Source organism: Trypanosoma conorhini (assembly GCF_003719485.1).
Source record: "Trypanosoma conorhini strain 025E chromosome Unknown Tco_14.4_contig_00003, whole genome shotgun sequence".
NCBI lineage: Eukaryota > Euglenozoa > Kinetoplastea > Trypanosomatida > Trypanosomatidae > Trypanosoma > Trypanosoma conorhini.
Genome location: NW_021704089.1, coordinates 26,113 through 52,657, shown reverse-complemented (window position 1 = coordinate 52,657; position 26,545 = coordinate 26,113). Strand labels below are relative to the sequence as shown.

Genomic DNA, 26,545 nt, shown 5'->3' with positions numbered 1-26,545 from the left:
TCCTGCCGTGTTTGACGTCGCATTGGTAACAAATTGAAACGCGCAGATGGGTGCGCATGCAACTCAACCGTTGTGTGTATTACTGTTTCTTCTTTCTTTCTTTCTTTCTTTTTTCTTTCTTTCTTGGCCCCCGCTTCTCCGCCTCGTCTTTCTGCCAGGCGATACGGCACTGGCGAGGTACGGAGAGGACCCACGGCGCGGTGTAGACACGGCAGTTGTGGGTGCTTTGGGGTTGCCGGTGACGGATGCGACGGTGCTTTGCGTTGCTCTGGCGTCAAGAGAAGCGACTGCCACGGCGGTTTCGGGACGTTCCAGAGGAATTCACGGACATCCGCTCCTCCGATTGCAGGCCGTTGGTCTTTACGCCGCGGCGGCCGGAGCCGCTGCGTGCGGTGGCGTCTCTCTCCGACATCGTCGTTGATGAAGCGGCGCTGCAGACGAGCTCGTTGCAGGAGCTTTCGCAGAAGCCGGTGGCAAAGCTGGACTCAGAGCGAATGGGGCTTCCCCCACATCTGGTGCAGTATCTGCACCGACGCTTCTCGTCCGAGGCATCTCCGCGTGATGCCTCTTTGCGCGGCGGTGGGGCCGGGGCCGGCTTTCAGGGGTTGACGATGGTCCAGGCGCGCGCTCTTCAGCACCTGTACGCCCAGCAGGACGTGGCCCTCTGTGCCCCGACGGGGACTGGGAAGACATTTGCGCTGTGTCTGGCTCTCGTCGCCCGTCTGATGCGGGATGGGCCGATGAAGCTTTTCTCTGTCTTGTTCCTCGCGCAGAACGACCACCTCTGCCGCCAGATTGCGCGGTGGATGCAGGAGATGTGGTGGTTTGAGGCGGATGACCGCTTGGTGTTTGCCGCCACCAGCGATGTGCCCCCCAGCGTGGTGTACCAGCGCCTCACGCGGGAGCTCGTCCGCGACGCGGCGGGCAACGTTGTGCGCTCGCTGGACCGACGGCCATACGTGTGCGTGGCAACGCCGGAGGTGTTCTGGGAGTTTTTTCAGCGCCGCAAGCAATCCATCCTTCGCCGTGAGGCGGCGGCGGGGCGCAGGAAGCACTCCTTCGCCCTCACCCCCGTGCTGCCGAGCATTGACCTCGTGGTGGTGGACGAGGTGGACGACGTGCTCCCCTCCACCCGCCCGGACGCGGCGGGGAATCTGCTCATGAAGGAGCTCTACCGCTTCGTCAAGTACCAGGCGCCGGTGCAGCTGGTGTTCACGAGCGCCACTCTCGCGGGGTCAACCGTCAACCACGTGCGGCGGTTTTTGAAGAAGAGCGTGCTCGAGTCCAGGACCTCCCGCATTTTTGAGAGCGAGATGGAAAGCTTTGCCCAGAAGGCAAAAGCGACAGGGAACCTCTCAAAGGCGCGTGTTCCGGATGGGATTCAGCACCGCTTCTACACCGCCGACACCCTGGAGGAGCAGCGGGAGTGCGTGGCGGCCGCCGTGCGGGAGTCAGGGCCTGGCGATGAGAGCCCCGCACATCCAATGGGGGAGATGAAAGCGTTGGTGATTTTGCCGAACTCTGGAAGCGTTGACCTCTTCGTTCAACGTGTTTTGACGCCCGCCCAGCCGGATGACAAATTTACAGTGGAGATGCTCGACACGCTACAAGAGCCGCGTAAGCGGAGAGGCGGAAGAGAAGGCGTGGCTCGCTCAGGCCCACCTGCTGCGGCGTTAGACGTCAATGCATCTTCCACAGGCGCGAGGCCTGTTCGACAGTTTATTCTCTGCCTTTCCTCTGCCGTTCGCGGCATTGACATCAACGACCTCACCCATGTCATGATTTTGGCCACCCCTCAGTCTGCCTTGGACTACGCGCATTGGTGCGGGCGTGTCGGACGGCTTGGAGGCTCTGGCGTCTCGGTGGTTATCATGAGCCGCTTTGCGGTGCGGAAGATGAGCGCCTTTTGCGACACACTAAACATTCCCTTCAAAGTGGGGCGACGGCACGACCGGGTCGACGTGGATGCGGAAAGGCGAGCCCTTGGCCTTTAGGGGGAGCGTGGTGCCTTTGTTGTCGTTGTTATTCTTTTTCCCCCCTAGCCGCTCCCCCTTGCCCATCGTATGTTTGCGCTGTTGGGTCCGTTGGACGTGCCCTCGGCTGAGGTGAGACGGGCCGTCACTGCAACTACCCCCTCCTTATTGCCGTGCGCTTTTCTCTCCCTCGTGCATTTCGTTTTTTTTTTATTTCGCCCTCCCTCCTTCTCTCTCTCACACACACATAGAAACTTCCTCCCTCATTTGCTGTGGAGCTCTCTATTACTCATTTGGTGGCGTCCCGCGGTAGTTGCGAGCCCTCACCAACGTCTTGGACACAACCACACGGCTATTGCTAGTGATAGTGGCGAGGGTGGGTGCGTCGTCCTCGGCGGCAGGGACTCCTCGCAGCGGCAGAAGGAGGGGGAGGAGTGCCGTGCTTGGAGGTCGTTTTGCTTCCCGGCTCTCCCTTCCCAGGCCCGGCGTCAAAGTTTTTAGAGGTGGTTCGCGGGAAGGTAGGGGGTGCCGTTAGACCGTTTCTTTCTTTCCGCAGTGGGTGGGCGAGATGTGGAGGCCGTCGTTTTTGCCAATTTACGCCCGGATCCACGCCTGCTGTTCGGTGAAGCTGTTCTTCTTGTCTTTGCTGTCGTTTCAGAATGCGGCGGTGGTGATGCTCATGAGTTACACGCAGCAGCGGCAGGCGTCTGCCGGGGCCGAGCGGTTCGCCGTGACGCACGTGGTGTTGATGCAGGAGGTCACGAAGCTCTTTGCGTCGCTCGTGTGGTGCGCCGTGGACGTCTACCGCTTCGTCCGGGCGCACGGGGTCGACATGGACGAGAAGGCGACGGCTTTGGGGGGGCCGGAGGAAGCGCGGCAGCAGCCCACAAAGGTTGCCTTCGTCAAGGAGGCGTCTAGTTCAAGTTGTTCGAGCCTGAATGAAGACTCCAACTGCAAGAACGGAGTGGCGGAGGGCTTGGAGCAAATTGCACCGCCAACGAAGGCGGATGCATGGCGCTTGTGCAAGAGGCAGTTTTGCTCTGAGCTCCTCCACCAGAGTGCGCTCTGGATGCTGCTGCCGGCGGTGCTCTACTCTCTTCAGAACTGCTGCATCTACCTTGCCCTTGCAAACATTGAGCCAGCGCTCTTTCAGGTGACGTACCAGTCACGAATCCTCATCACAGCGTTGTTCATGATGTGCTTTCTCAAGCGCACCTTTTCACTGCGGCAGTGGCTGGCCCTCGTTCTGCTGGTGTTCGGCGTCACCGCGGCACAGCTGGAGAACCGGGTCTCTGCGGTTTCGCGGCAGTCATCAGTGGGTACTTTTAAGGGGAACTACATAATTGGCGTCGCCGCCACGGCGGCCTCCTTCACGATGTCCAGCGCCGCCTCTGTTCTCATGGAGGGCTTCTTCAAGTCCAAGTCGACTTCGTTGAACTCGTTTACCTCCACGAAAAATGTACACCTCTCGTTTTACTCGTCTGCGTACTTTGCCGCGCTCCAGCTACTGGGTGGCGTCGGGGGCGGTTTCGCCGAGTTCCGTCAGACCGGCCTCGCGGGCTCTGTTGCGGCGTACTTTCGCGGCTTTGACTACCTCGTCTGGGTGCTGGTGCTGCTGCAGGCCATCGGTGGGCTGGTGGTGGCGGTGGTGCTTAAATACTCCGATAATATCATGCGGACGTTTGCCTCTGGATTCTCACTCGCCCTGAGTGGCTTTTGCTCCTCCTACCTGTACTCGTTTACGCCGGGCGCGCTTTTTTTGATTGGCAACGTCGTATCTATCGGGGCAATCACGATGTACAGCTGTTGACGGCCCGCGCATGAGAGAGAGGGAGGGAGTGGCGTGCAGTTGCTGAATGCCCCTGCGAGGCGCGGGGGCTGTTGGCAGCGGCCCAACTTGCCCTCCTCCTCTCCAGAAATAGCCGTATAGCTGTGTGGGGGTTGCGCAACGCACTCATCCAAAGTCCTCTGTGTCTACTTAACATGTGCTATAGTCAAGACCAAATATATATATATATATATATGTCCTTAGTTTTTACCTTATGCCTTCTTTCTTTCTTTCTCTCTCTGTGTGTATGTGTGTGTGTGCGTTGGCCGCTGCTGCGGCAGGGGTGTGCCACGCGTGTGCGGTGCCAGTGGGGTGCGCAACGGTGCTGGTGCCAGGTGTGGAGGCGAGGGAGGCGCAGGCGTGGCGAATCAAGTAAAAGTAATTCGCACAAACTCCCCCCCGCCACACACGCACAGACACACGGCGTGCAGGAGCTGCAGCCGCAATGAACACAAGTCTCGAGGCGGGTTTTGTTTGTTTGCGCGCGTGAGGAGGGGACATCCGCGCAGCCTGTCTTCCGCCGTGCTCTTCGCTTGTGTCTCTGCACGCATATATAACTATTATCGTCGGGAGTTACAACGTCCGTTCACGAATTATGCAGGGGATCAGAAGCCGAAAGTGAAGAGAGACAACATCAACAAAACGAAAGGAAACAAATTGAAGTTAGTCATTCAACCCAAAAATTTAAAACGTGACTGCCCGCCAATGCCTGAAATTAGAGGCAATGCTGGGCGTGCGGCTCTTCCCGTACCCACTGTGTAGCCTCGCCCTTATCTTCTCCCACCCCTATGCCACCTGTGCGTCTGCAGAGGCCAAGAAGGAAAGGGATTTGACGGACAATAGCAAGAGCCGAAGCAAAAAAGAAAAAAAGCAAAACCAGGGAGTGAAGGAGTTCTCTGTCTCGACGCAGTTGTTGGCCGACTCTACGCAAAGCACCACCCACAGACACACGCGTATCAGCGCAGAAGGGAGGAAGACAGGGTAGAAGTGTCTGACACACGGCGCAGCGCTTTCATCTTCTACACCTCGTGTCCCCTCTTTATTACTGCGTGGAAACGCTACGCTGAGGCAAAGCGCTTTATCATTATTTTTCTTGGCCACAGCCGCCCAGGCTGGTACGCTCACCGTAGCTTAATTACCCATACCTATATCTCTATCTAGCTAGGCGCCGGTACGAGGTTGTATACTTTTATATCTGTCACTTACTTTTTGTTTTTGTTTGTGTGTGTGTGTGTGTGTGGGCGTGTGGCTGTTTGTTTCCTTTTCCCGGCAGGCAGCATTGCCGCGAGACGCTGATGGAGGCGCCGTCGCGTTTCTTTGAGGGCCGGGCCGACGTGTTCGTGGAGACGGCGGAGTCGTCGAACTCGCCCGCCTCCAGCCGGCAGGACGTGGCTCCGCCGCGGGAGGGCAAATACGAGGGCGGTGGGCCGCAGCGGAGCCGCAACACCAGCGGGCTGCCCGGGGACTACTTCAATGTGCTTAGCGCGGACAAGGCGGAGACCCTCTCCATCCCCCCCGACCTCATCGAGCCCACGGCCGGCTCGCGGAGCTACCTGGCGAAGAACCAGAGCAGCGGGGCCCCCACTTTCTCCTTCTACCTCTGCAAGCTGTACACCAGTGGCTCAACCTGCGCCCACGGCTCCTTCTGCGACTTTATTCACAGCCGCCACGTCTTGTCAGATGCCTCGCATCGCAGTGGGCGGGTGAAGGCCTTTCAGGTGCACTGGTCGACGCCCATTCCTTCCTTGGCGGAGGCCGTGTATGAGCGACATGAACCTGGGTTTGTGTTTCACATCAACCAAAACAACTTCTCCGGGAGTTCTAGCCAAGCCTCCAGTAATAATGCGCCGGACAGGCGACGACTGGCCTCAGAGTACGTTTATAAGACGAAGGGAAGCGAGGAGGCCATGCTGCATGGCTCAAGCAGACTTCTTCGATTGTGCAAACACTACGAACGTGAAAAGTGTGCACGGGGAAGACTGTGCCGGTTTGTGCACCGCGTCCATTTGAGCTCCTCCGCGCCGGCGCCCCTGTCTCCGCCAATGCCGCTGACAGCCCCAACAATAACAGCGCCCCTCTCCTACAACCAAGCCGCCGAGCTCAGTACTACCATTAACCTGTCTCAGAGCCCTGCAAACACTCGGCCACGCTTTTCACAAGGCGTTGATCGTCTGACGACAAATGTCCTGCAGGCTCACCCTCGGCGTGAAGGCGGCATCTCCTTCGACGCCCGCGGTGTTCCACGCGCGAGTGGTGGGGTTTTCCTGGCGCCCTCGACGATGCTAACGGCCCACCCCTCATCGCCAGCGCAGCAAACACGGCTACACCCACAGCAGGCGCAAAAGCAGCAGCCACAGCCGCCGATTTTGCCGCACCCAACAGGGTACCATTTTACCCCTGTGTACACTTCTCAGCAGTCGCCGTACATGAGAACTTCGGCAACGCAACTTTCGGCAACGCCCTTGCAATTTTCGACCTCTTACTGCGATCATTCTCAGCAGCACGGTACCCAACAGCAAAATATGACGCCAGAACTGCAGCAACCGTCGGTGCTTCCGCTCTCTCCGGCCCCGGACTACCTCCTGTCGCAGGTCTTGTTCACCCTCATGTAGCCATTCAGCGCGGGGCGTGGAGCTGGACAAAACCACTGAGAGTCCGCAGGGCGGTTTGCCCCGGACGGCGTTGGGTGATTGAAGGGGTGCTTTGGGGGAAAGGGGCAACCTGTCCTGCAGTTCCAACCACAGTTTTTTGTTTCGTTTTTTTGTTGCGATTTTGACACGTTTGGAGATAAGGTTGGCTGACTATACGTTTTTGATTGTCGTTTTTTTTTCTCTTTCCTTTCTTTTTTGATTACTTCGTTTTTCTCTTATGGCGTTCGACGCTCCTTGCCGCCGAAATGAACCATCGTTTGTTTGCTTCTTTTGTTCTCCCTTTTCTCGCGGGTGTATATGTATGTGTTTCTCCCCTTTTCTCGGGTCATGCCCGTGTCTGTTGGTGCTCTGACGTTGATCCGCCGCTGCAGCTCCTCCACACGCTTCGGGCACGCATATGACGTCCATGTAAATGTTCCGCAAACACCGATGACTTTGCTTCTTTGTATGTGTGTGTGTGTGTGTGTTTGCGCCCGTCGTAGTTGTGGCTGCGTCACGCACGTGCGGTGCGGTGGTAGGGTTGTGAGAGGGGAGGAAACCAACACGGTCTGCTTTAGCGGTGTTCACTGCTGTCGGATGGAGAGGCCTTTCCGCCCTTTCCCTTCACTCTTCCTATATCTCCCTCGCTATGCCTGCGTGCCGCTGCGGCGTTATATATAAATATGTATTCGCTGAGCTTCACCATTCGTGGCGCACCACCCACATGCGCCTCGGTTGCCAAACTTTTTTTTTTTCTTGCCTTCCATCTCTCTGTGGCTGCATGTATACATATATCTATATCTATATTTATGTGTCGTTATATATTTGTTTTTCCATGTATGCATCTCTGCGCGCACGCGCGTTGGTGTGTGTGCGTGCATGTGGTGTCACTATTTCCCACTGGAACTGAGAACATTCGTGCCGATATTAATTGTTGTTGTAATGCCTATTCCTTTCCGAGATGCTGCTGTTCCTCCTGCGGCTCACGCTCGCGCGGATATTCGTTGGCGAAGGTGCCGCCCAACAAACCTCTCTCTCGCTCTCCTTCCTCGCTTCGTCTTTCACGGGCAAGGGAGCCCGCGAGAAGGGAGGAGATGACCAGCTTTATGCTTTGAAGTGGAGCCTTTTTTCTGATGACACCTTGAAGAGATGTAAATGTGCGAGTTGCCAGCGCTTATGTCATGTTTTACTTGTAAGCACCCCCCGGTGTGTGAACGGAATAAATGAGAGCACCCACTAGGCCCGGGGCGGGTGGGACGAAACAAATTTCCTCATCGCTGACGTCCCTTCCCCCTATTGCAGTGTGATATACACTGCCTTTCCCGGCATGTGTGCGGTGAATGTGTCTCTCTCTCTCTCGCTCTCTTGTTGCATCTCCCTTTTCTATACGCTTTAACGTGCGGCATGCCCGCACACTCGCGACGTCTATTACACCCTTTGGATTTTACTTTCTTCCCTCCTCCGTCCTGTCGTTGCTTTAGCCGTCGGCAAAGCCCCAGATGTATAACGGCGCATACACGTATATATATATATATATGTGTGTGTGTGTGTGTGCGGGCTGATGGGTATCTGTGCGTGTAAGATTGAATATACATATGATGTATACAACATATAGCCACTGCTGCCACTGTTGCCACGTATTTTTAGTTTTCTGCCTCTCCGCCCTCCTCCACCTTCCCTCACTGTTCCTTTTTTTTTTCGTTTCCCCGGGCAGGGCGGGGTGGGGGAGCGCCACAGTGGTCTGGTCTGTGCGCACGCGGGTATGTCCTGAGTGCAGTCCTGCGCTTCTGGGTGTGTGCGGTGGAAGACAGTAGGGACGCCAAAGGGGGAAAGAGAAAATAAATGGAAGTGACGCAGTACCGCAGGGCGTAAATGAAAATATATATATATATATATATATATAATGTGTATGTATATATAATGTCTGGGGACCGAGAGGGGAGAGGGCCAGGAGCATGCTGGCACCGAAGTGACGGAGCGACACGGGGAAACGACCGTGTTTGGCGCCCACTCGGCCCTTGCCGTTTATTTCGTAATATAAAATACGCACGCCTCTGCGTGTGCACAGCCCTTGCCTTTTTGTGTTTACCTTTTCTTTTTCAGTCTGCCTTCCAGCGCTGCGGCGTCCTCCTCCCCGGGCGGAGCACACACACACACACACGTGGGAGCAGGCGCCCCTTGGACTGCCCTGTATGCCTGCCTGCCCCCATTTTTTTTGTTTTTATGTCTTTTCTTCTTTTCTTCTTCCATCCACCCTTCCCCGCCTCTCCGGCACAGCAGAAGGCGGGCGAGGAAGCCGAAGCGAAGGGAAATAGGTGAGGGAAAGGGGGGGAGAGAGAGAGGGAGGGGGCGTAGGGCGCAGCGTTCATGACGGCAGAGCGCGTGGAGGGTGTGCTTGAGCTTCTCACCTACACAAAGGGCGTTGCGGGTGTTGTTGTGTGCAACCGCGACGGGGAGCCCATACGCGACAGTTTTCAGGACTTGGACCGCACGAAGGCGGTGGAGTACGCCGACATGGCGGCCGAGTTGGCGCGCGAGGCAGCCCCATTGCTGCAGGCAGACGACACGCTAGACTCCCTGCGGGTGCGCTCCCGCACCAATGAGGTTATTATCAAGTGCCACGACGAGTTCCTATTGGTCGTTGTTCAGGAGTTCGCCGAGTGAAGATGCTGCTTCCGGGCAGTCTGTTTTTCCTTCTTGCTGGCTGTGCCGCCGCGTGTGGCGGTTGTACTGAAGCGAATGCTCCGTGAAGCCACATCTTCCCATGCACACACGCACGTGCCTCTGCGTATTCTTGGGCATAAAAATGACGCATGTTTTTCTTTTCTTTTCCTTTTGTATTCTTTTGTTCGCGCCGAAACGAAAGTGATGAGAGAGACTGATGCTCCATGTGGGACTGTTGAGCACCGCTGAGGAGATAAACGCGGTCTCCGGGCGCATGGTGGGCGGGGACGTGCCAGCGAAGGACCTTGCAGAGGCGCAGCGACACATGCGGCTCATTCAGCGGTTGAGGAGAACACAACGGCAGCGCTACGTGAGGGAGGCGCAGGCGATGCAGCAGCAGCGGAGGCAGCGGAGATCCGCGGCCGCGTATTGGGAAGCCGCACTCGCCAACTTTGCCAAGACCAATCGAGCTAAGTTGTGCTCCCTCGTGCTAGGATGTGGGACGCCGCCGCTGCTGCGGCTGCCAACGTGGGTGATGGCTCTTGGCAACGCACGAAAACTCGCAAGGGCGGACTTTGAGGCCGCACAGCGCAAGGCGCTGGACCGCGTCCGGGAGGAGGAAGAGGCGGCGGCCGCACAAGACGCATTGAATGGATTCCCCGCCGCTGCCGTCAACCTTCCGTTTGGGAAGTGCGTCTCAAGGATTGCCGAGGAGCTGGCGGGGGAGCTGCCGCGCCCTCAGCGGAGGGCGCAGGGCGCACCCAACGTTCTCCGCGCGAAGTTTCCCTCCGTGAGAGGGACGGCCGCAGTGGATCAGGAGAATACGCCGCGGGGCGAGCGTGAACGTCCCTGTGGTGCCTCGGCCGGGGGCGCCAAACCCCCACTACCCATCTCAGAGTGCCGCGTCACCGCGTTCTTGGGGGTGACGCACATGGAGGAGGCGAATGGGGCCGCGGACGAGGCGGCAGGAGCTACCACGCCTGTCGCGTGCGACAATAATAGCACGAGGGGGGTTGAGGAGGAAGAGGGGGAGAATCACGGCGTAACGGTGAGTCGAAGCCCGTCGTTTTCAAACGTAAGCTCCTGCCTGCGCAAGAACTCACACGACGGCGCAGAAACTGCCGTCGATTCCTTCTTCTCTTCATTTGACCCCAACGCGATGACCCCCATGCAAGTCGGGGACGATGAGGAAAGGGATCTATTTTTATCTTCCCTGCTGAGTGAGGGTGTTCTGCGACAGGTGGAGCTGCTGCTCCGAACACACATGGAGCTTCGTCCGGAGGTTGGGTACGTAAAGGGCATGTCTTGCCTGGCGATGATGCTCGCAGTCGTTGTCACGGATCCGTGGGAGTTGTGTGTGTGCTTTTCTAGCCTGGTGGAGTACGCCCACTTGGGGCCCTTCCTCCGGCGGCGGCAGCAAGGCGTTATTCTCCACCTTGACATATTCGATGCCGTCCTGCAAAAGGCGCAGCCGGCCTTGTATGCGTTGTTGCAGCAGTACGGGGTGCCATTGAACTCCTGCCTCTTGGACTGGTGGAACACAGTTTTTCTAGGAACTTTGCCGTATGCGGCCGCCTTACGCGCTTGGGATCTTTTCCTCTTGGACGAGCACTATCTATACCGCATCACCCTCGCACTCCTGGTGTATCGCTTTGGCCTCCACACCAAGGCCGCGCGGAGGTCCCTCCCACAGTCGTACCACTCGCAGCAAGATCTGCAGCAGGCCTTAAATCCATCTATTTCAGAGACCTACATGAATCAACAGCTTTTATTTCGCATTATGGCGAGTGACGAGTTATGTGGCATTCGCATGCGCTCTATTCGCTCCATTGTGGAGCGCGTGTCAAAGGTTCGTTTCTCGCATTAATAGAATGTCGTGCCACCTCATGTCTGCAGTGCCTGCCGCAGCAGTCCGTGGATACAAGGCTCACTGCAGTCAGTGGTGCCAGCTACATGCATAAGTATTTATTGAACTGTTGGTTTGGAATTGCTGCGAAGAGAGTGAGAAGGGTGGCGTCCTCTTTTTATCGGCACGTGTTTATTTATTTATTTGCTACTTGTTTGTGACTTTGCGTGAACTTCTCGTTTTGCACGCGGTGCAAGTCTCAGTGCATGCGCGCACGTGAGAGGTGGGGCATCCGTTTCTGTGTCCTGACGCCAAGGGGGTGAGATGCCTGCATTGTGTTTGACGCCGTCGTGTGTGTGTGTGTGTGAGTGTGGTATGCTTGTTTTTTTTTCTTTTTGTTGTTGTTGCCACAACTCAGTTTTCCTCCGGAGGGGCTGGATTGCTGGAAAGAGGCCGTTTCACCACTTTTTTTCTTTTTTTTGCTCTTTGTTTTGCCGGCTGCTCGCTTCTCCCACACGTACACACACACCTTCCTACTTTTGTTCCGCGCGAGTGGGGGAAGGCACGGCAGCCACTCGGGAATGTTTCGCCTCGCGCAGCTCGCACGGCGAGGCAAGCGGCGAATTGTGCCGCACACAATCGCCTCGCTCCCGGCCCCGTCGCTGCGCGGCGGCTGGGGGAAAATCGGCGACATGTCGCCGGAGGACAGGCGCGAGGTGCTGGAGGGCGCATGGCGGCACGCGAAGCCCGTGCAGCTTTTGCCAGACGCCTCCGACCGCGACGCGGGCGGCTTCGTGGAGGGGGTGAGTTTCCGAACCGACGAGGAGGCGCAGGCGTTTCTCGCGGAGGAGATGCGGGCGGACCGCGCCGAGCACGACGTTCCTGTTCTTCAACTGGCGCGGAGCTTTTTTGAGGAGTTGGCGGCGGCGGCGGACAGCGAGGTGGACATGGAGAGTGCGCTGGATACCACCGCCGCCGCTGACGCGGAACGTGCGGAGGAGGAGCGCGACGTGCATCGTCGCTTCTTCGCGGACTTTTACGTGCAGCAGGGAATCATCCGCGCGGAGGAGGCGTGGAAGTTTGTGGACGCCATGCTTCGCCCCCCAGCAGCGATGGCGATGGTGAATGCGGGGATGCCGTTTGTGCGTCTCATGCTGCGGTGCCAGTTGGAGCAGCACCTGCGGGCGACGCAGCAGAGCGGCGTCGTCTTTTTGCCGCACCCCGTCTGCCCGCTGGTGTACGTGATGGAGGCGGGGCCCGCCCCGCGCGGGGCGCAGAAGGCATTGGCTGCGCCTGCCTGCGACGACGCCAACGCACCACCGACGTGCCTTTCCGTCGAGGCGGAGGCGGAGGCGGCGCCGGGGAGTATCGAGATGGACCTTATGGAGGCACTATTAAGCGATGGGTCCGGCGTCCACGCGATTCCGACTGCTCACGCAGCGAAAGACGCAGAGGCGGAGGGGGAGAAGAGCCCTGCTGGCGCGCTCACACCGGAGTCGGTTGGTGAGGCGGCGTTGGCGTTGCCTCCAAGGGTCCCGTGCGCCCCACTCTCCATTGGCCACCTCTACTGGCTGCAGCGACAAGTGGCTGCAGCTACCCTTATTGATATGGACGTGCTCGGCGTGCTGCTTCCCCTGCTTTTTGGACGCTGCCGCAAGGAGGGCAGTTCAACTATTATTTTAGACATGTCTTCGCGTTCCCGCAAGGTGCAGCACTACGCCTACGGTCAGGACATTGCCGGGCATGTTGGAATTTCACGTGCCGATGTGGCGGAGGCGGGGGGAGAAAAGGCTTCAGAAACGGTCATCGTCTCTCTTCTTTTGCCTAAACCTGCATGGAGAAAACCGCGACGTCACCGTGACGCGTTGCAAAGCCCAAAGGCCACTTTGGAGGAAGTGCCTGCAGGCGAACCGACATTTGGCATGGGGCATTTGCGCACCGCAGGTTACCATGTGGGGATTGAGAATCGTGTCACGGCGTATGGCTCCCCACAACACCTGTGGGACGCGTTGCGTGCAAAGTGTGATGCCGTGCTTTGCTGTCCGGCTACAACGGCAGACGGGCGTAGGCCGCGCGCGGTGTTGGGGATCAGCGCCGAGGAGGAAGAAACAGGAGCCGTCGCCAATCGATTTGTCTCTGTCTGCTCGAACGTCATGAAGTTGTTTCCACGCCTGAGACGGGAGCTCGCGCAGGCGTTGGAGTATGCCCGCTCCCACGGGGGCTTAGTTGTGTACGCGACAGACAGCATGAACCCGCTTGAAAACGAGGCTGTTATCTGCTCTGTTCTCACGGAGTTCAAGCGGAAATACCCGGGGCGTGAGTACCGTCCCGTTTCTCTACTGGAGCGTCTTACAGAAGAGGACGCCGAAGTCTTGCGCTCCTGCATGGCGCAGGGCCAACCGGGGCTGAGTACGTGGGTCCCAATGCAGGATGGGCCTCGGGAGCAGGAGCCGTCCTACTGCGATGAGGAAATTGCGTCGATGGTCGCGCGTTACTCATGGCGCGCCGCGCCACTGCGTAGCGACGGTGACGTCTGCTTTGTCTGTGCGATTGAGATTCATGAGGGCGCTTCCAGTTTGCCGCCGTCGCCGCCGCCGCTGTCCTTGACCAGGAAGACTGAAACTCCAGCCCTCTCCGCCTTCCCTTGGCTGGACACCGCGAGGCTGCACGACCGCTGGGGCCTGCTCATCCACCATCGCGAGGAAGAAAATGAGTTTGTGGCTGCCACCCCGGCGACGCTTCGCACGATTAACTCTTTGAATTCGACACGGCGCGAGCGTGGCTATGAAATCATTGACTACGGTGCGTGCCTACATTCTCCTTCCGAGTCGCACTCGCAGGCGCAGGAAGGCGTCATTAGTCCTTCGTTGAGTGGGACGCTGTTGGCGCTCGCACTTTGTGACTCCACACACGTGAATTGCCGATCCTCCCGCGTCCTGGAAATTCCCGTCGTGGCCCTCCTGGAGCTGCTACACACCAGGCGTATTTCGTTGCGACGTGTGGGTGCGCTGCTGGGTGGGGTTCCACCAGCGTGGGATGCACTTGCCCTGGCTGAAGGGGTGTCGAACGTGTTTCTAAAAGCCGCATCGCCCGCAGTGGGGGAGCCAGAAAGGGCTGACATGGAACTACATGAGGCCGTGAGGAACGAGCTGGATAAGCTGGTGGTGGTGGCTCAGGCACAAAGGCGCCGCTGTCCGCGGACGCGGACGAACACGGCCGTTCTGACCTTGGCGTGCGCCACGACGCGCGAGCGCGGCGAATTGGAGGCGCGTGTGGTGGCGATCGGGGACGCGCTGCGCTACCTGCTGCGCCGCCTGGGCCACCCCGCGGCGGTGTGGGGAGCCACTGGCTGTGCCAGCGAGGAGGGGCCGCAGGTGCGGGAGGACGAGTACGAGGTGGTGGGGCCGCCTCCCTCCGCCGCCGCTTCTTCTGCTTCTGCCTCCGCGTACACGGAGGGTGATGCCCACGACTTGCTTGGCCGCCGGGAGAGTTCGCACCAGAGGAGGAGCCTTCAGAAATTGGGCCGCACGCTGCGCTTGCTGGGCGGCACTGCCGACGACGGCCCGGTAAGTGACTGGGAGAGGGATCTGCGGCACACACACCGTGGGAGCCGTTCGGCCGCGACCTCAGCTTCCTTGCGCGGCGCCTGACCCAACGCGTCGTCGCGCCCCTTTTTCTTTGGGTGTGGGTTGGCGCCGCCATTCCTCCTCGTTTCGGTTATCCCCGCTTTTTCTCTCTCTCGCCACCGCCGCGTGGCGTATGTGTTGTTGTTGTTTCAGTTTTTTTTTGTTGTTTTCCCTTTTGACCGGCGTCCGGTGCCTTCTCGTCTGCCTCACCTCTTGCGTGCTTGCCTCTCCTCTCGGACGGCGCGCACGCCCCCCCCCCCCCCCCCAGCAGTGATGCGGGCTTGACGCCGAGCCCCATCCCCGGCGAAAATAAAACAGAAGAAGAAGGAAAGGGCAAATAAGTGAACTAAGCGGGAAGGAGCGCGAGCAGGTTTCCCCCACCGCGGAGAGGGACGCCTTCTTCACGATGTATTCCTCGGCGTCCGCCGAATTCTCCCAAGGCGGCTCGTCCAACGCGTCAGGGGATGCAAAGGGGCCGCACGCACTTCTCACCAACACGGAGTTTGCCCTGCTTGTGGTTTTCTGTGGTGTCTGCCACTACTTTGCCCTCATTATCTCCGCCCTCACGGTGGGGGAGTCAACGAGTACGCTGGCCCTGCCGTTTGTTGTGGGGAGGAGATTCTTGGCAAGTTGCGTGGCAGCCGTCAGGAGGTTCGTGCAGCGGCGGCGGGAGCGCGTGTTCGTCGGTGTTGGCTACGAAGACGACGACGCGAGCATCGACCGCTTCGACGCCATGAATCAACCGGCGAAGGCCGGCTTTGAGTGATGTGGCGGGCGCATCCGTCGGTCCAGAACCCCATGGGGGAAAATTAAAGGGGAGAACAGGAAGGAAGCGCAAGACGAGGAACGTGGCTGAAACGGGTCAAACTGCACACAAAGAACGAGAGAGAGAGAGAGAAAGAGAAAGAGGAGAATGTGCTACGAATTGCATTTTGGGGGGTCCTGCGCGTACATTTCCTATTACTTCTTCCACTCGCTCACGTCGCTTCTCTTCTGCCTTTCCTGTTCCAAACTTCCTCCCGTCTTTTGTTTTCTTTCCTTTTTTTGCCGCAGGCACACGTGGATGCGATTACGCGGAAGCAGGGGCCGGGTCGGCTCGCACGAGTGCGGATGGACGGCTTAAGGAGGGGGAGGGATTCGGAGCCGTGCCGGTGGCTGCCTGTGTTGATATGCATCTGTGTACGCTGCTGCGTTCCAGCCATTTATCCCCCTCCCTTCTGGTTTCCTGGGATGTGCGCATATCCTTTTTATTTTGCGTGTGTGGGTCTGTGTTTTCTTTGGCTGCTGCGAAGGCGGACGGTGGGTGGCTAAGGGAACCAAAAACAAAACGAAAACGGTGGCGTGTTTTGTGCGTTTTGCGTTTTTTGGTTTTGTTTTACGCGACCCAATGCTCGCCAGAAGCACGACGACGGAGTCAATGGCGCTGATGAGCCAAAATGTGCTCGGCCGCGTTGTGGCGCAGGAGCGGGAGAACGTCCTCCTGCAGGGCGATGCGCGGCGGCGGGAGGAGGAGGCGCGGCGGGCGGCAGCGGAGGAGCGGGCCGCCTTCGCGGAGGTCGAGGCGTCGCTGCGGGATGTGGTGCGTTTGTGCGTCGCATGTGCCGCTTCGGAGCCGGACGCGGCGGCGCGGGAGCTGACGGAGCACATCGCCGAGGAGGCGGCGGCGGCGGAGTCCTTCGCGTCGGAGGCGCGTCACGAGCGGGTGGCGCTGCTCGCCCGCCGCGCGGCTGCCACTGCGGCGGAAGAGGCGCACGCCGACGAGGACGCGCGTCGCCAGGAATACGCTGAGCGCGTTGCCGATGAGGCGGCGGCGCAGCGCGAGCGACTAGAAATCATGCGGGTGGAGCAGGAGCGCCTGGAGCTCGAGCGACGCACGGAGTTGGCAACCCTGCGCTACGCCCGTGAGATGTTTCACGTGAACGTGGACTAAACCAACTTGCCGCGGCCGCCGGTGGCCGTATCCGTCGACGTTTTTGCCCCGTCTCTGTCTCGCGCTCTCGCCCTCTGCGGGTTTGTGTGTGTTTGTGCGGAGATTGCTGCACAGTTGCTTTTGCGCCATCGCTGCTGACTCTCACGCAACGAAGTTCTTCTTGCTTTTTTTTCTTTCTCCGAACTGCCTGGACGGGTGCGTGCGTGTGCGCCGGCTGCGAGAGCGAATAGGAGCGAAAAGCGCAAAAAGGAGCAAATTATGGCCCCGCCCAAAGCCCCCCTTCCGGCCCGCCTGATCGCAGGGGACTTCCTGGGCTTCAACTGGAACAGGGTGACGTGGATGGCGCCGTACAACAACTTCTACCCCATCACGGTCTGCGGGGGCCTCGGCGGACGTCTCTGGTCGTCGTTCATTCAGTACGGCCACTTCCACAACCGCACCGGCTACAATGTGCTGCGCAACGGCATGCTGGCCATTCCGTCGGCCTTAGCCGCCTTCGTCATGATCTCGAACGTCGACTGGTACCAGGGACTTGCGTGTGCATGCTTCTGCCTGCGGCAGGACGTGCCGGCGTGGGCGCAGGCGAAGTACGCAGAGGAGATGGTGTACCTCTCCTGGAACAAGCCCGGCGTGATGGCGAAGCACCACTACGCCGGCTCCGTCTCGATTCCCGGCACGGAGAAGCTCATCACTGAGTAGAGGAACCGGCGGCAAGGGCCTCTGCACTCGCGGCGCTTAGGGACGTAGCAAAAAGCAAAGCAACACGAAGAGGAAGGAAAAAAGGAAGGAAAAGGCAAACATACAACAGTAATAAGACCCTGCAACTCAAGTGACACCCACAACGCATTTGGGGGGAAGAAGTACGATGGGATAGGATTAGCATGTGGCAGGTGTATATATATATATATGTATGTATGTGGTGTGACGAAGCTGGGTCGCAGAATGATGTGAGGAGCCGGAGGGAGGGAGCGGAGGGTGTTCCTCCTGACATTCCGCTGCGCGAGAGCGAGCGTCCAACGTAGGAGCTATGGGAGGGTTTGCGGGGGTGGGTCACACCTCCTTGGGGTGCGCAGGGTTAGCAGGTTGAGGGTAGTCTGTTTGAGTGCGAACTTGTGACGGACGCGGTGCTGAAGTGTGTCGTGGGGTGTGGTGGTCGTGAGGGGACTCAAGCCACACGGTGAAGTTCACTGAGGCCCTGTGCGATGTGATTTCGGCGCCTCAACTGCCTTCCCCCTTCCACCTCCGTCTTTTTTTTCTTCTTCTCTCTCACTGCGTTGCATTGTGCCGATGCGGTTCGTAGCGACCTGGCGGCCACAGCGCCACGCCCCGTTTCTTCCCAGCAGTATTAGTTTAAGACACCCGGCCGTTGTGGGCAGCGGCGAGCATCGCTTGGCCGCATGACGGCGTCTGCCGCAGAACATGCGGCGTTGCTAAACCGGCTTTGCACCGAAATCCATCTGGCGCAGCAGCAGCTGCGCCGTAGCCGTGAGGCGCGAAGCACATACGGCGTGGCGTGCGACAACGCCGCGGCGTGCGCCGTGGGCAAATCGCCGTCGCCGCCGCCGTCGCCGCCGCGGGATGTGCGGCCGCAGCAGGAGGGTCTGTCGGCAAGTTTGCCCGGCACAGCGCACGACAAGGGGGTTTCCCCGCGCGCGGGCGAAACACGTGCACCGCCGGCGGGGGCGGCAACGGCGGCCCGCAAGGAGGGGACACTACTCCATCTTGAGCGGGGGCCGCTCGGCCGCGAGAGGTTTGCTCCCCATTTTGTCGTTATTGATGAGCACAAGGGTATCGTGTGGTACCAAAGCGAGAGACACGCCCGCACCGCGCCGTCGCGGCCGCTTGGTCAAGTCCCGTTCTGGAAGGAGACACGCAACTCCCGCGGTAGCCGGTTTAAGAAGGCGGCTGTGTGCTGGCCCCTGATCCTCCCGGATGACTGCCCCAAAGCGGACGACCCGAAGAAAACGTACTTTGCAATCGAGTACCTGAACGACAAGGGCAGCTACAGCAAACTTGTTTTTGCCGCCGAGAGCGCGGAAGAGCGCGATGACTGGGTGCTCTTCATCACACAGTTCCTCGAGATGTTCTTGCCGCCGCGTGCGGAGTCGGAGGAGCTGCAGCACCTCCCACGCGGCGCAGCCGTCCCGCGCCACACTTCGGGGGGTTATTTACGGGGAGGCGCCCGGCGGCAACGTGCCGTAGACGTCGTTTCTGCCCCAGCGTGGCGTCGTCGTGTGAACTCCCCCGCACCTCCTCCTTCGCCGCATTGTGCACCCCAACCCCCGTCTGCCTTTTGTGGATCCCTTTCCCTTCCTTCCTTCCTTCCTTCCTTCTTTTTTTTTGTGCCCCTCGTCCCACGCACGATTGCTTGCCTTTTCTCTCTTTTCGCTACGGGCGCTGTCTCCCGTGTCGTATTCCTCCCCCTTTGCTTCCTGCAAAGTCACCGTGTGTGTGCGTGTGTGAGGCGGCGGGTCAAGGCCAAAGGGGGTCGCAGCAACAAACCGGCGCGCTGTGTTTGTCCGGGGGGAGCCACGCGGGCAGCTTTGCTTCTCTTTACGGCGCCACATGTCGCTCCCAATCATTCGTCTGCGCACCGTGAACTTGAACCACGCGACGGCGGCGGAGGACCCCGTCACGGCCTCCTGCACGCTCTACAGTTTCCTTCGCTCCGTTCCCAGTCGCTTTGAGTGCGAGATGGCGATGAGCGACTTCAGGCACGGCGTGCAGGCGGCGCAGGGGCACGTGTACCTGTCGGCGAGAAACACCGATATGCTGAGCCGCGTCTCCGCCGCCGTCCAGGACAGTCTCTTCCGGCAACCGCCGAAGGTCAGCCCGCAGCTGGCGCGGAGCGCACCGACGTGGCGAAGGCTGTTGGGCAAAGAGGCGTCGGCGGGGTCCACGCCGCGCGCGACGGCAGAGGCGCGGCTGCAGGGCAACGACGCGGGCACGCCGCAGCAGCAGCAGCAGCAGCCGCTGCCATTGAGCTCCTCCTATTCCGCGGACGCGGGTGGGCGGCGCGCGCAAAGCCCCCACGTGGGTGTTGAGCCCCGCGGCGGCAGCGAGGAAGCGGTGGTAATGGAGACCGTCTCCGCAACCTCCACGCGCTTCAAAAGCCCCTACGAGCCGCTTATGCCGCCCGCCTGCGGGCCGGCGTCAGCGCCCGCACACAGCACTGCGGCGGGGGAAATTCACGAGGCGCTGGAGGAGAACCAAGAGACCCACGCGGAAGACGAACACCGCGAGGAAGGTGTCAATCTTCCAGGAAAACGGTACCGGCCGCACCCGCTGCTTCTTGCCATCTTGGAGCGGGTTCGCGCCTCCTGCACGGCGGAGGAGCATGCGAGCGACCGGGCGGAGCGGGATTTCAACACCATGATGGAGTCTAGAGAAAGAGCGCTGCGCACCAAACTGTCGAGTGCCTTTTCGATGATTTCGCCCAGCGACAAGGGCTGCATTGCCTTCTTGCAGAAGATGGAGGCACGTGTCGCCATCGCGAAAAAGCTCTTTGAGGTGCAGAGATACGAGGAGGGGACGATGCGGATGACAGAGTGCGCGTTGCGGCTTGAGGTCGCGGCGATGCGTGCGCTGCTCCGCCAGATTGTGGATGCCGTCGCGGAGGCGGAGGAGCGGCATGAACGAGAAGGCCCCCGCTGTCCCCACTACGCGGAGGAGTGTCATGCTATGGCGGCCATCCATCAGGCCCTGGAGGAGCTGCCATCGTGAGCCGCGCAGCGGTGGACTTCCCTCCCACCGCCACAGTTCTTGTTCTACGCGTGCCTACCTGCCAAGCGTGTACCTGCACTTTGTATCTGATCACGTGCCCGCGATATGTGCGCCTCTCCCCGCGCTTCCTTTCCTCTCCTTCCCTTCTTCTTTCCTTTTCTTTTCGTGACTTGTCTCTTATTGCTTCTGTTTTTTTCCCCCTTTTTTCTTCCCTCCTCCCTTTTTTATTTCTTCTAATACTTCTTTTTATTGTTCTCCTTTTTGCTTCCAAAAAAAAATCTTTTTTTTTTTCTTTTGCGGCTGTTGCCAGTTCACCTCCAGGAATAAAATGGCGCCGCCGGCGGGGTTGATGGCGGTGGAGGCCCCGAGTGGCGTCTTGTTCCGCCGCCTTGCGGTTGCACCCGACTACGCGGCCGGACGCAAAAGAGAGATTCTGGCGACGTGGAGCACCTGCTCAGTCCCGCTGCTTGCCACAGGCGCCGAAGCGGACGATGGGCTTCCCGCCGTACGGCTGGACCGTTCGCTGCCGTGGGTAAAACTCCCGTATCCCGCCATCGATGTGGCCTGGTGCCCGTTCAAGGAGGGAGATAGCTACGCTTCATTCCTGTCAGCGTGTCGCAGCTGTCCGTTGCAATTGTGGGACGCGGACGACGCATCGCTCCGTGCGTCGTACTGCTGCCACAACGCGCTTGGAAAGCCGGCAAGCCCCTTTTCCTTATTGTGGTCCCGCCGCCGCACCTTTCTGGTGGGTGGCTACGGCGGCGCGGACGATCACGTGCATGTTCGTCTCTACGACGTGCTCCGGGAAGGGAACACAGCTCAGGCGTCGTATCACTCGCCATGCTCAAAGGGTATTGTCTCGGCCCTTGCCGATGGACCAGCACCGTACGAAGAATCACTGCTACTGGCAGGATTTGTACGGTCGGGCAATGTTGACGTTATAGACACACGCCATTTAGGCGCGGCAGCCGTACTGCGTGGGTTGCGGTCGGGTGTTGCGCAGATTCAAGCGCATCCAGCGTCGGAGTACCTTGTGTACGCCGCGGGTCGACTGGGTGATAATCGGATCGTTTGCTGGGACCTCAGGAAATGCAACCAGATCCTACTCTTCGTCGAGCGGCAGCTGTGCACGCAACAGCCCACTTTTTTTGGCTTCGTGCGTCCCCGAGGAGCAGGAGAGCGGCGAGGGCGTCTGGTGTCTGCCACGCACGACGGTGGTGTTTTGGTCTTCGATGAAGACGGCGCTGCGGCTCAGCCACGGCGCGTTCAGGCGTCTCTGGGGCCCACCGCAGGATTGTCCGTGCTGGACGCTGAAGGCGCGGTCGCCGTCACGGTGGGAAAGCGCCATTACCCTGTGCGAGACACTTACGAGGCAAACGGAGGCGAGTCGAGGACGAGCATGAGGCGGCGCGGAAAGCGGGAGCGCGTCCCACTTGATGACTCGGAACCGGAGACTGAGGGCGGGCCCTGCGGCGGGGAAGCTGCGGCCGGTGTGGCGACGCTGAGGGTGTAAGAACGTGGCGTGGGGCTTCTGGCGAGCTGCGGAGCCCCACTTCTGCCAGCACTTTTTTTTTCCTTTGCCGAGTGCTGGCTTTCGTCTTTCCCTCCCCCACCCTCTTTTCTTTCTTTCCACGACATGCGTTCTGGTCGTGCCGGCCACACCGTGCCCGCAGTCGGGGCGCATTGCTTTTCTTCTGCGCCCTCGGCGTTCCTTCCTCTTTTTTTTGTATCTCTCGCTTTTCCGTCGCACGCGCGACCCAGCGGAGGCAGCAGCAGCCACAAAAGGAGAGGGGCCTCCTGGCAGCCGAACGGCGTGTCCGCGGCCCGGCGTAAGGGTGGAGGGCGGGAGGACGCAAACGCAAGGACAAAGAGAGACTTTAGTTGCGTCATTGAGCTTGAATTGTCTGTTGCTCCCCCATGCCGCGAGGGTGCGACGGCGATCCCCACGCGGGCAATGGGGAGAACACCGACACGCTGCGGGTTGTTGACTTCCCCTGCGCCCGTCTCCTGACGCTCTGTCGCCCATCCGCGCTTAACGCCCTGTCGCTCGAGATGGCTCAACACATGTTGTGGCTGCACCTAAAAAAACCGCATCCACGCCTCCCTTGCCGCGCCATATATGTCCTAAAAGGCGCCGGCACCAAGAGCTTCTGCGCTGGTGGTGACATTCGGGATATTGTCACCCATGGCACCCTGAGTAGCTTCCTGAGCATGACCTATCGCCTGAATTATCACATACTCACAATGCCAAACCCCCAAGTCTCTTTGTGGAATGGCTACGTCATGGGCGGAGGTGTGGGCGTTTCTGTGCATGGACGATATCGTGTGGCGTCGGAGCATGCCCTCTTTGCAATGCCAGAAACGGCCATTGGAATGTTCCCAGATAACGGCATGACGTACAGGTTTCAGCAGCTTCCTTTTAAAGGGCTCGGCCTGTACCTTGGCCTAACGGGGGCGCGCCTGAAGGGGGCGGACTTGGCCCACGCGGGCCTTGCAACACACTATGTCCCTTCCGCCTCCTTTGCGCAGCTGGAGGAGCGCCTGTGCAGCATTGATGACCCTGCGAGGACGGAGGCGTGTCTGGAGGAGTTTGCCGTGAAGGATCTGCCCCCGTTCACGCTTGAGCCGCACCGTGAGACGCTTGCGAGGATCTTTGCATTGGAAGACACAACCACGGTGGAGGGCATTGTGGAGGCCCTCTCCGCCGACGGCGGTGAATTCGCGTTGCAGGCGCTGAAGCTGCTACGCAAAGCCTCTCCCACGTGCCTTAAGGTGACGCTGGAGTTGTTCCGCCGGGTGTCCCGGCTCAGTAGCATGCGGGAGGCCATGTCTTTGGAGTACAACGTTATTCAGCGCATTGCGGCGACCAACGAATTTGCGATTGGCGTGCGGGCGCTGCTAATTGACAAGACGGGCGACTCGCAGTGGGAGCGGAGGACGCTGGAGGAGGTGACGCCCTCCGCGGTGGAACACTTCTTCGACGGCGCGGGCCTCGCGCCGTGGGAGCCGGAGGCCCCCTGGGAGGCCATGGCGGAGGCGGCCGGCGAGGCAAAGTGGCGGCCCCCCCACGCCTATCACATATACTTTTAAACAGTAATGGAACGCAGAAGCCGCAAAGCAGCGAAAGAAAAAATAAACAGACAAAAAAAAAGTTGCCACATGGGTGCAGAAGTCCTGCTGCTATATAGTTTATTTGTCACGCATACACGCACTTCTTTCCCTTTCTCTTGGAAAGGTAGGACCAAAAAAGAGAGGCGACAGTACCGTGAAATTCGTCTTGCATCTTCCCGCCGTGTGTTGTGGTCATACACAGTAATAATCGTAGGGAGAAACGGCGCCCGGACACAGCAAGAAGGAGTAGTCAAAAAGGAAGCGATCACGTGTCTTGGCTTCAGGGGAGCTGCATCTGTTAACTAAGGCACAATGCGGCGAACAACTCTGGCCTTGACGAGTAAACTGTTGTATAATGACTTTGCGAATACTCGCCTCATAATCATGAACCGCGAAAAGTCTCTAAATGCCATTGATCTGGATATGATTAATGTGATGCAACAGCTCTATCTTCACAAACCACACCCCAAGGGTGACGCTGCACTTTATGTCCTAAAAGGCGCCGGCACCAAGAGCTTCTGCGCTGGTGGTGACGTCATCGCGGTGTCAAAGAGCATTGCCCTCGCAGAAGAGTTCTTCTATAAGGAATACCAAGTTAATTACCGCATACTCACAATGCCAAACCCCCAAGTCTCTTTGTGGAATGGCTACGTCATGGGCGGAGGTGTGGGCGTTTCTGTGCATGGACGATATCGTGTGGCGTCGGAGCATGCCCTCTTTGCAATGCCAGAAACGGCCATTGGAATGTTCCCAGATGTGGGGGCAACATGGTTCCTGCCTCGTGTCAAGATGGAGGGGCTCGGCCTGTACCTTGGCCTAACGGGGGCGCGCCTGAAGGGGGCGGACTTGGCCCACGCGGGCCTTGCAACACACTATGTCCCTTCCGCCTCCTTTGCGCAGCTGGAGGAGCGCCTGTGCAGCATTGATGACCCTGCGAGGACGGAGGCGTGTCTGGAGGAGTTTGCCGTGAAGGATCTGCCCCCGTTCACGCTTGAGCCGCACCGTGAGACGCTTGCGAGGATCTTTGCATTGGAAGACACAACCACGGTGGAGGGCATTGTGGAGGCCCTCTCCGCCGACGGCGGTGAATTCGCGTTGCAGGCGCTGAAGCTGCTAAACCAGATGTCCCCCGCCTCTCTCTGTGTCGCCTTGGAGATGTACAGGCGGGGCTCGAAGATGACAGATCCTGCAGACGCGTTCCAAGCGGATTTCATTGGGGCCATGAGATGCTGCGTCAATCCGGACTCTCGTGAAGGGGCGAGGGCGCTGCTGATTGACAAGACAAAAGACCCCAAATGGAACCCGGCCCGGCTCTCGGACGTCACGGCGGAGTACGTCGGGGCGTACTTTGAGCCCTTGGGACCCCAACTTCGTCCCTGGCACCCAACCAAACCCTTTTAAGTTGGGGTCCTCTTTTTAAGTGGATAGAGGCGTTGGTATCTTTAGGCATCTCTCGGCTGATTTTTTTTGTTTTGTGTTTTATTTTGCCTTTGTATTCTCCCTCGGCCGTTTTGTTAACCTCCGAGTGTGGAGTGCCGCACCGCCCTTTTTTTTTTGCATCTCCTGCCTGCATGCCTTTGCCCGCGCTTCTCCCCTTCTCTTCCTCTTCCTCCTCCTCCTCCTCGTCCCCCCTTGCCGCGCCTCCCGGAGGTCGGATTCCTGCCTGGCAGCTGTGCGCAACCCGTCACGCATGAGTGAGGGGGCGGGCGCCGCGGAAGACGCCGGCGGCGGCTGCGCGCCCCTCGCAGCAAACAAAGAGAACGGGCTGGACGCGGCGAGCCCGCACTACTCCGCGCGTGGGGCGAAGGACGTCGTGGGCTCCGCCGCCGCCCAGCACGGGGAGTGGACCAACCGCCTCTTTGACTCCAATAGCGAGTGCAGTTTTGCCACCCCCTTCGCGCTCTCCGGCACCGTTGGCCCGCACCACGCCCTGCCCGCCGCCGCGGTGCGGACGATGGGGGGGCCGCCGCGGGGTTCGCCGACGTTGGAGGTGACGGAGCCGGACGGCACCATCTCCGAGAGCCTCTCCAGCTTCGTGAGCGAACTCGGCCGAACGCGGCGGCGGCGGCGACGCGAGCAGTTCGCCCTTGAGCACCCCGTCGACGGAGAGAAGCAGCGGCGCGACCTGGAGATGGCCCTCCAAAGCCTAGAAGAAATGCAGCGGGAGAACAAGGAGCGGATGCGGCTTGGGGCTTCCCACGCGCTCAGTAGTCACGCGTGCTCCCCCAACGAGAAAAACTCGGCGGCCTCGGGGAGGCCAGGCGGACGTTTGGTGCAATTTTTCCGCACACAGTCGGTTGGCGGCTTGGCCTTCTGTGAGAAGCCGAAGCGCTGCGCCCTGAAGCGCGTGATGACATCCACAGTGATGCCTGAGCCAAACCCGACGACGCCGACGCCCGTGCCGCGCCAAGCAGAGCAGAGGACCTCCTCTGCCCACGTCCAGTCCGCGTCCTCGCGGTACCGACGTGGGAGCCCCACAGGCAACAAATTTGGCGAAATGCGGCTAGATGAGTCTCGCGACGCTGTCACGCTCCTGCCCAGGAAGGATTCCAAGCTGCAGACGTCGCCGTCTCCAAGGACGAAGGTTGTGCGGGAGCAAACTGGCACCGCGGAGAGTCGGGCGTCAGCGCCAGGTGCCAGCAACCCCTCCTCGCCGCCATGGGGCCCGCTGACACCCAAAAGGGTCGCCAGCGGGGGCGGCTTTACGCGGACCAGCGCTGAGGAAAAGAGGGCGATAAACGGCCATGATAGCTTTGAAGGCGCCCCGAGGGCGGCGGGCGCAGAGGGGAATTGGTGCACGCCGCCCTCGAACTACGAGGGCAAAGGCACGTCTGGGGAGGCAAATGACAGTAAAAAAGTCAATAGCGGGAAAAAGTCTGCGTCACGTCGCATGGGACGTTCCGCGTCCCCGCCGATTATTATTTTGACGGTGGACTCTAGAAGGAACATGGGCGAGGAGGACGCCAGGCGGCTGCTGAGCGCGGAGCCGATACGGTCTCCTGAGCTGCTCTCACGACTCATGCCGCATAACACCGCAGCACGTCTTGCGGCAGCTCATGTGCCAAAGAAGCATTCGCCGGAGAAGGCCGCGTCACGATCGCCCACTATTCAGCCCGCCTCACGATCGCCCATTGAGAAGTCCGCGTCACGATCGCCCATTGAGAAGGCCGTGCCACGATCGCCCACTAATCAGTCAGCCTCACGATCGCCCATC

General features: G+C 59.5%; 14 protein-coding genes across 14 annotated transcripts in view, besides 24 other annotated features; all 14 read left to right on the top strand.

Moving 5' to 3' along the window:
• Positions 1–85: 85 nt before the first annotated feature.
• Positions 86–125: a microsatellite.
• A 120-nt stretch (positions 126–245) lies between these two features.
• Positions 246–1,994, top strand: Tco025E_00206 (putative ATP-dependent DEAD/H RNA helicase; the record flags this gene model as incomplete). Its single annotated transcript, XM_029367155.1, has 1 exon — positions 246–1,994. The coding sequence occupies one exon, from the start codon at positions 246–248 to the stop codon at positions 1,992–1,994; it is 1,749 nt and encodes a 582-aa protein (XP_029232762.1).
• A 547-nt stretch (positions 1,995–2,541) lies between these two features.
• On the top strand, positions 2,542–3,783 carry Tco025E_00205 (CMP-sialic acid transporter; the record flags this gene model as incomplete). The annotated part of the gene is made up of 1 exon (XM_029367154.1): positions 2,542–3,783. The coding sequence occupies one exon, from the start codon at positions 2,542–2,544 to the stop codon at positions 3,781–3,783; it is 1,242 nt and encodes a 413-aa protein (XP_029232761.1).
• A 194-nt stretch (positions 3,784–3,977) lies between these two features.
• Positions 3,978–3,997: a microsatellite.
• Positions 3,998–4,041: 44 nt separating this feature from the next.
• Positions 4,042–4,064: a microsatellite.
• A 77-nt stretch (positions 4,065–4,141) lies between these two features.
• Positions 4,142–4,168: a microsatellite.
• A 470-nt stretch (positions 4,169–4,638) lies between these two features.
• Positions 4,639–4,680: a microsatellite.
• Positions 4,681–5,011: 331 nt separating this feature from the next.
• Positions 5,012–5,058: a microsatellite.
• Positions 5,059–5,096: 38 nt separating this feature from the next.
• Tco025E_00204 (uncharacterized protein) lies at positions 5,097–6,413 on the top strand (the record flags this gene model as incomplete). Its single annotated transcript, XM_029367153.1, has 1 exon — positions 5,097–6,413. The coding sequence occupies one exon, from the start codon at positions 5,097–5,099 to the stop codon at positions 6,411–6,413; it is 1,317 nt and encodes a 438-aa protein (XP_029232760.1).
• A 483-nt stretch (positions 6,414–6,896) lies between these two features.
• Positions 6,897–6,922: a microsatellite.
• A 290-nt stretch (positions 6,923–7,212) lies between these two features.
• Positions 7,213–7,256: a microsatellite.
• Positions 7,257–7,776: 520 nt separating this feature from the next.
• Positions 7,777–7,797: a microsatellite.
• A 154-nt stretch (positions 7,798–7,951) lies between these two features.
• Positions 7,952–7,968: a microsatellite.
• Positions 7,968–8,010: a microsatellite.
• Positions 8,011–8,309: 299 nt separating this feature from the next.
• Positions 8,310–8,334: a microsatellite.
• Positions 8,335–8,575: 241 nt separating this feature from the next.
• Positions 8,576–8,592: a microsatellite.
• A 48-nt stretch (positions 8,593–8,640) lies between these two features.
• Positions 8,641–8,678: a sequence feature (GA-rich).
• Positions 8,679–9,248: 570 nt separating this feature from the next.
• Positions 9,249–9,281: a microsatellite.
• Positions 9,282–9,312: 31 nt separating this feature from the next.
• Tco025E_00203 (TBC1 domain family member 14) lies at positions 9,313–10,962 on the top strand (the record flags this gene model as incomplete). Its single annotated transcript, XM_029367152.1, has 1 exon — positions 9,313–10,962. The coding sequence occupies one exon, from the start codon at positions 9,313–9,315 to the stop codon at positions 10,960–10,962; it is 1,650 nt and encodes a 549-aa protein (XP_029232759.1).
• A 329-nt stretch (positions 10,963–11,291) lies between these two features.
• Positions 11,292–11,314: a microsatellite.
• A 208-nt stretch (positions 11,315–11,522) lies between these two features.
• Tco025E_00202 (uncharacterized protein) lies at positions 11,523–14,591 on the top strand (the record flags this gene model as incomplete). Its single annotated transcript, XM_029367151.1, has 1 exon — positions 11,523–14,591. One exon carries the CDS (start codon positions 11,523–11,525, stop codon positions 14,589–14,591), a length of 3,069 nt encoding a protein of 1,022 aa, XP_029232758.1.
• A 112-nt stretch (positions 14,592–14,703) lies between these two features.
• Positions 14,704–14,735: a microsatellite.
• An 81-nt stretch (positions 14,736–14,816) lies between these two features.
• Positions 14,817–14,833: a microsatellite.
• A 140-nt stretch (positions 14,834–14,973) lies between these two features.
• On the top strand, positions 14,974–15,333 carry Tco025E_00201 (uncharacterized protein; the record flags this gene model as incomplete). Its single annotated transcript, XM_029367150.1, has 1 exon — positions 14,974–15,333. The coding sequence occupies one exon, from the start codon at positions 14,974–14,976 to the stop codon at positions 15,331–15,333; it is 360 nt and encodes a 119-aa protein (XP_029232757.1).
• A 111-nt stretch (positions 15,334–15,444) lies between these two features.
• Positions 15,445–15,480: a microsatellite.
• Positions 15,481–15,954: 474 nt separating this feature from the next.
• Positions 15,955–16,497, top strand: Tco025E_00200 (uncharacterized protein; the record flags this gene model as incomplete). The annotated part of the gene is made up of 1 exon (XM_029367149.1): positions 15,955–16,497. One exon carries the CDS (start codon positions 15,955–15,957, stop codon positions 16,495–16,497), a length of 543 nt encoding a protein of 180 aa, XP_029232756.1.
• A 258-nt stretch (positions 16,498–16,755) lies between these two features.
• On the top strand, positions 16,756–17,196 carry Tco025E_00199 (uncharacterized protein; the record flags this gene model as incomplete). The annotated part of the gene is made up of 1 exon (XM_029367148.1): positions 16,756–17,196. One exon carries the CDS (start codon positions 16,756–16,758, stop codon positions 17,194–17,196), a length of 441 nt encoding a protein of 146 aa, XP_029232755.1.
• A 46-nt stretch (positions 17,197–17,242) lies between these two features.
• Positions 17,243–17,295: a microsatellite.
• Positions 17,296–17,390: 95 nt separating this feature from the next.
• Positions 17,391–17,413: a microsatellite.
• A 481-nt stretch (positions 17,414–17,894) lies between these two features.
• Positions 17,895–19,184, top strand: Tco025E_00198 (uncharacterized protein; the record flags this gene model as incomplete). Its single annotated transcript, XM_029367147.1, has 1 exon — positions 17,895–19,184. One exon carries the CDS (start codon positions 17,895–17,897, stop codon positions 19,182–19,184), a length of 1,290 nt encoding a protein of 429 aa, XP_029232754.1.
• A 7-nt stretch (positions 19,185–19,191) lies between these two features.
• Positions 19,192–20,220, top strand: Tco025E_00197 (uncharacterized protein; the record flags this gene model as incomplete). The annotated part of the gene is made up of 1 exon (XM_029367146.1): positions 19,192–20,220. One exon carries the CDS (start codon positions 19,192–19,194, stop codon positions 20,218–20,220), a length of 1,029 nt encoding a protein of 342 aa, XP_029232753.1.
• Positions 20,221–20,345: 125 nt separating this feature from the next.
• Positions 20,346–20,383: a sequence feature (A-rich).
• Positions 20,384–20,488: a sequence feature (GA-rich).
• Positions 20,489–20,548: 60 nt separating this feature from the next.
• Positions 20,549–21,733, top strand: Tco025E_00196 (transducin family protein / WD-40 repeat family protein; the record flags this gene model as incomplete). Its single annotated transcript, XM_029367145.1, has 1 exon — positions 20,549–21,733. One exon carries the CDS (start codon positions 20,549–20,551, stop codon positions 21,731–21,733), a length of 1,185 nt encoding a protein of 394 aa, XP_029232752.1.
• A 404-nt stretch (positions 21,734–22,137) lies between these two features.
• On the top strand, positions 22,138–23,310 carry Tco025E_00195 (enoyl-CoA hydratase/isomerase family protein; the record flags this gene model as incomplete). Its single annotated transcript, XM_029367144.1, has 1 exon — positions 22,138–23,310. The coding sequence occupies one exon, from the start codon at positions 22,138–22,140 to the stop codon at positions 23,308–23,310; it is 1,173 nt and encodes a 390-aa protein (XP_029232751.1).
• Positions 23,311–23,643: 333 nt separating this feature from the next.
• Tco025E_00194 (enoyl-CoA hydratase/isomerase family protein) lies at positions 23,644–24,732 on the top strand (the record flags this gene model as incomplete). The annotated part of the gene is made up of 1 exon (XM_029367143.1): positions 23,644–24,732. The coding sequence occupies one exon, from the start codon at positions 23,644–23,646 to the stop codon at positions 24,730–24,732; it is 1,089 nt and encodes a 362-aa protein (XP_029232750.1).
• Positions 24,733–24,917: 185 nt separating this feature from the next.
• Positions 24,918–24,962: a sequence feature (GA-rich).
• A 59-nt stretch (positions 24,963–25,021) lies between these two features.
• Tco025E_00193 (uncharacterized protein) overlaps positions 25,022–26,545 on the top strand; it is a gene marked incomplete at both ends in the record, with an annotated part of 1,581 nt that continues 57 nt past the window's right edge. Inside the window, one exon of the mRNA XM_029367142.1 lies at positions 25,022–26,545. This exon is cut by the window's right edge and continues 57 nt beyond it. Within this exon, the coding sequence (XP_029232749.1) occupies positions 25,022–26,545 (1,524 nt within the window).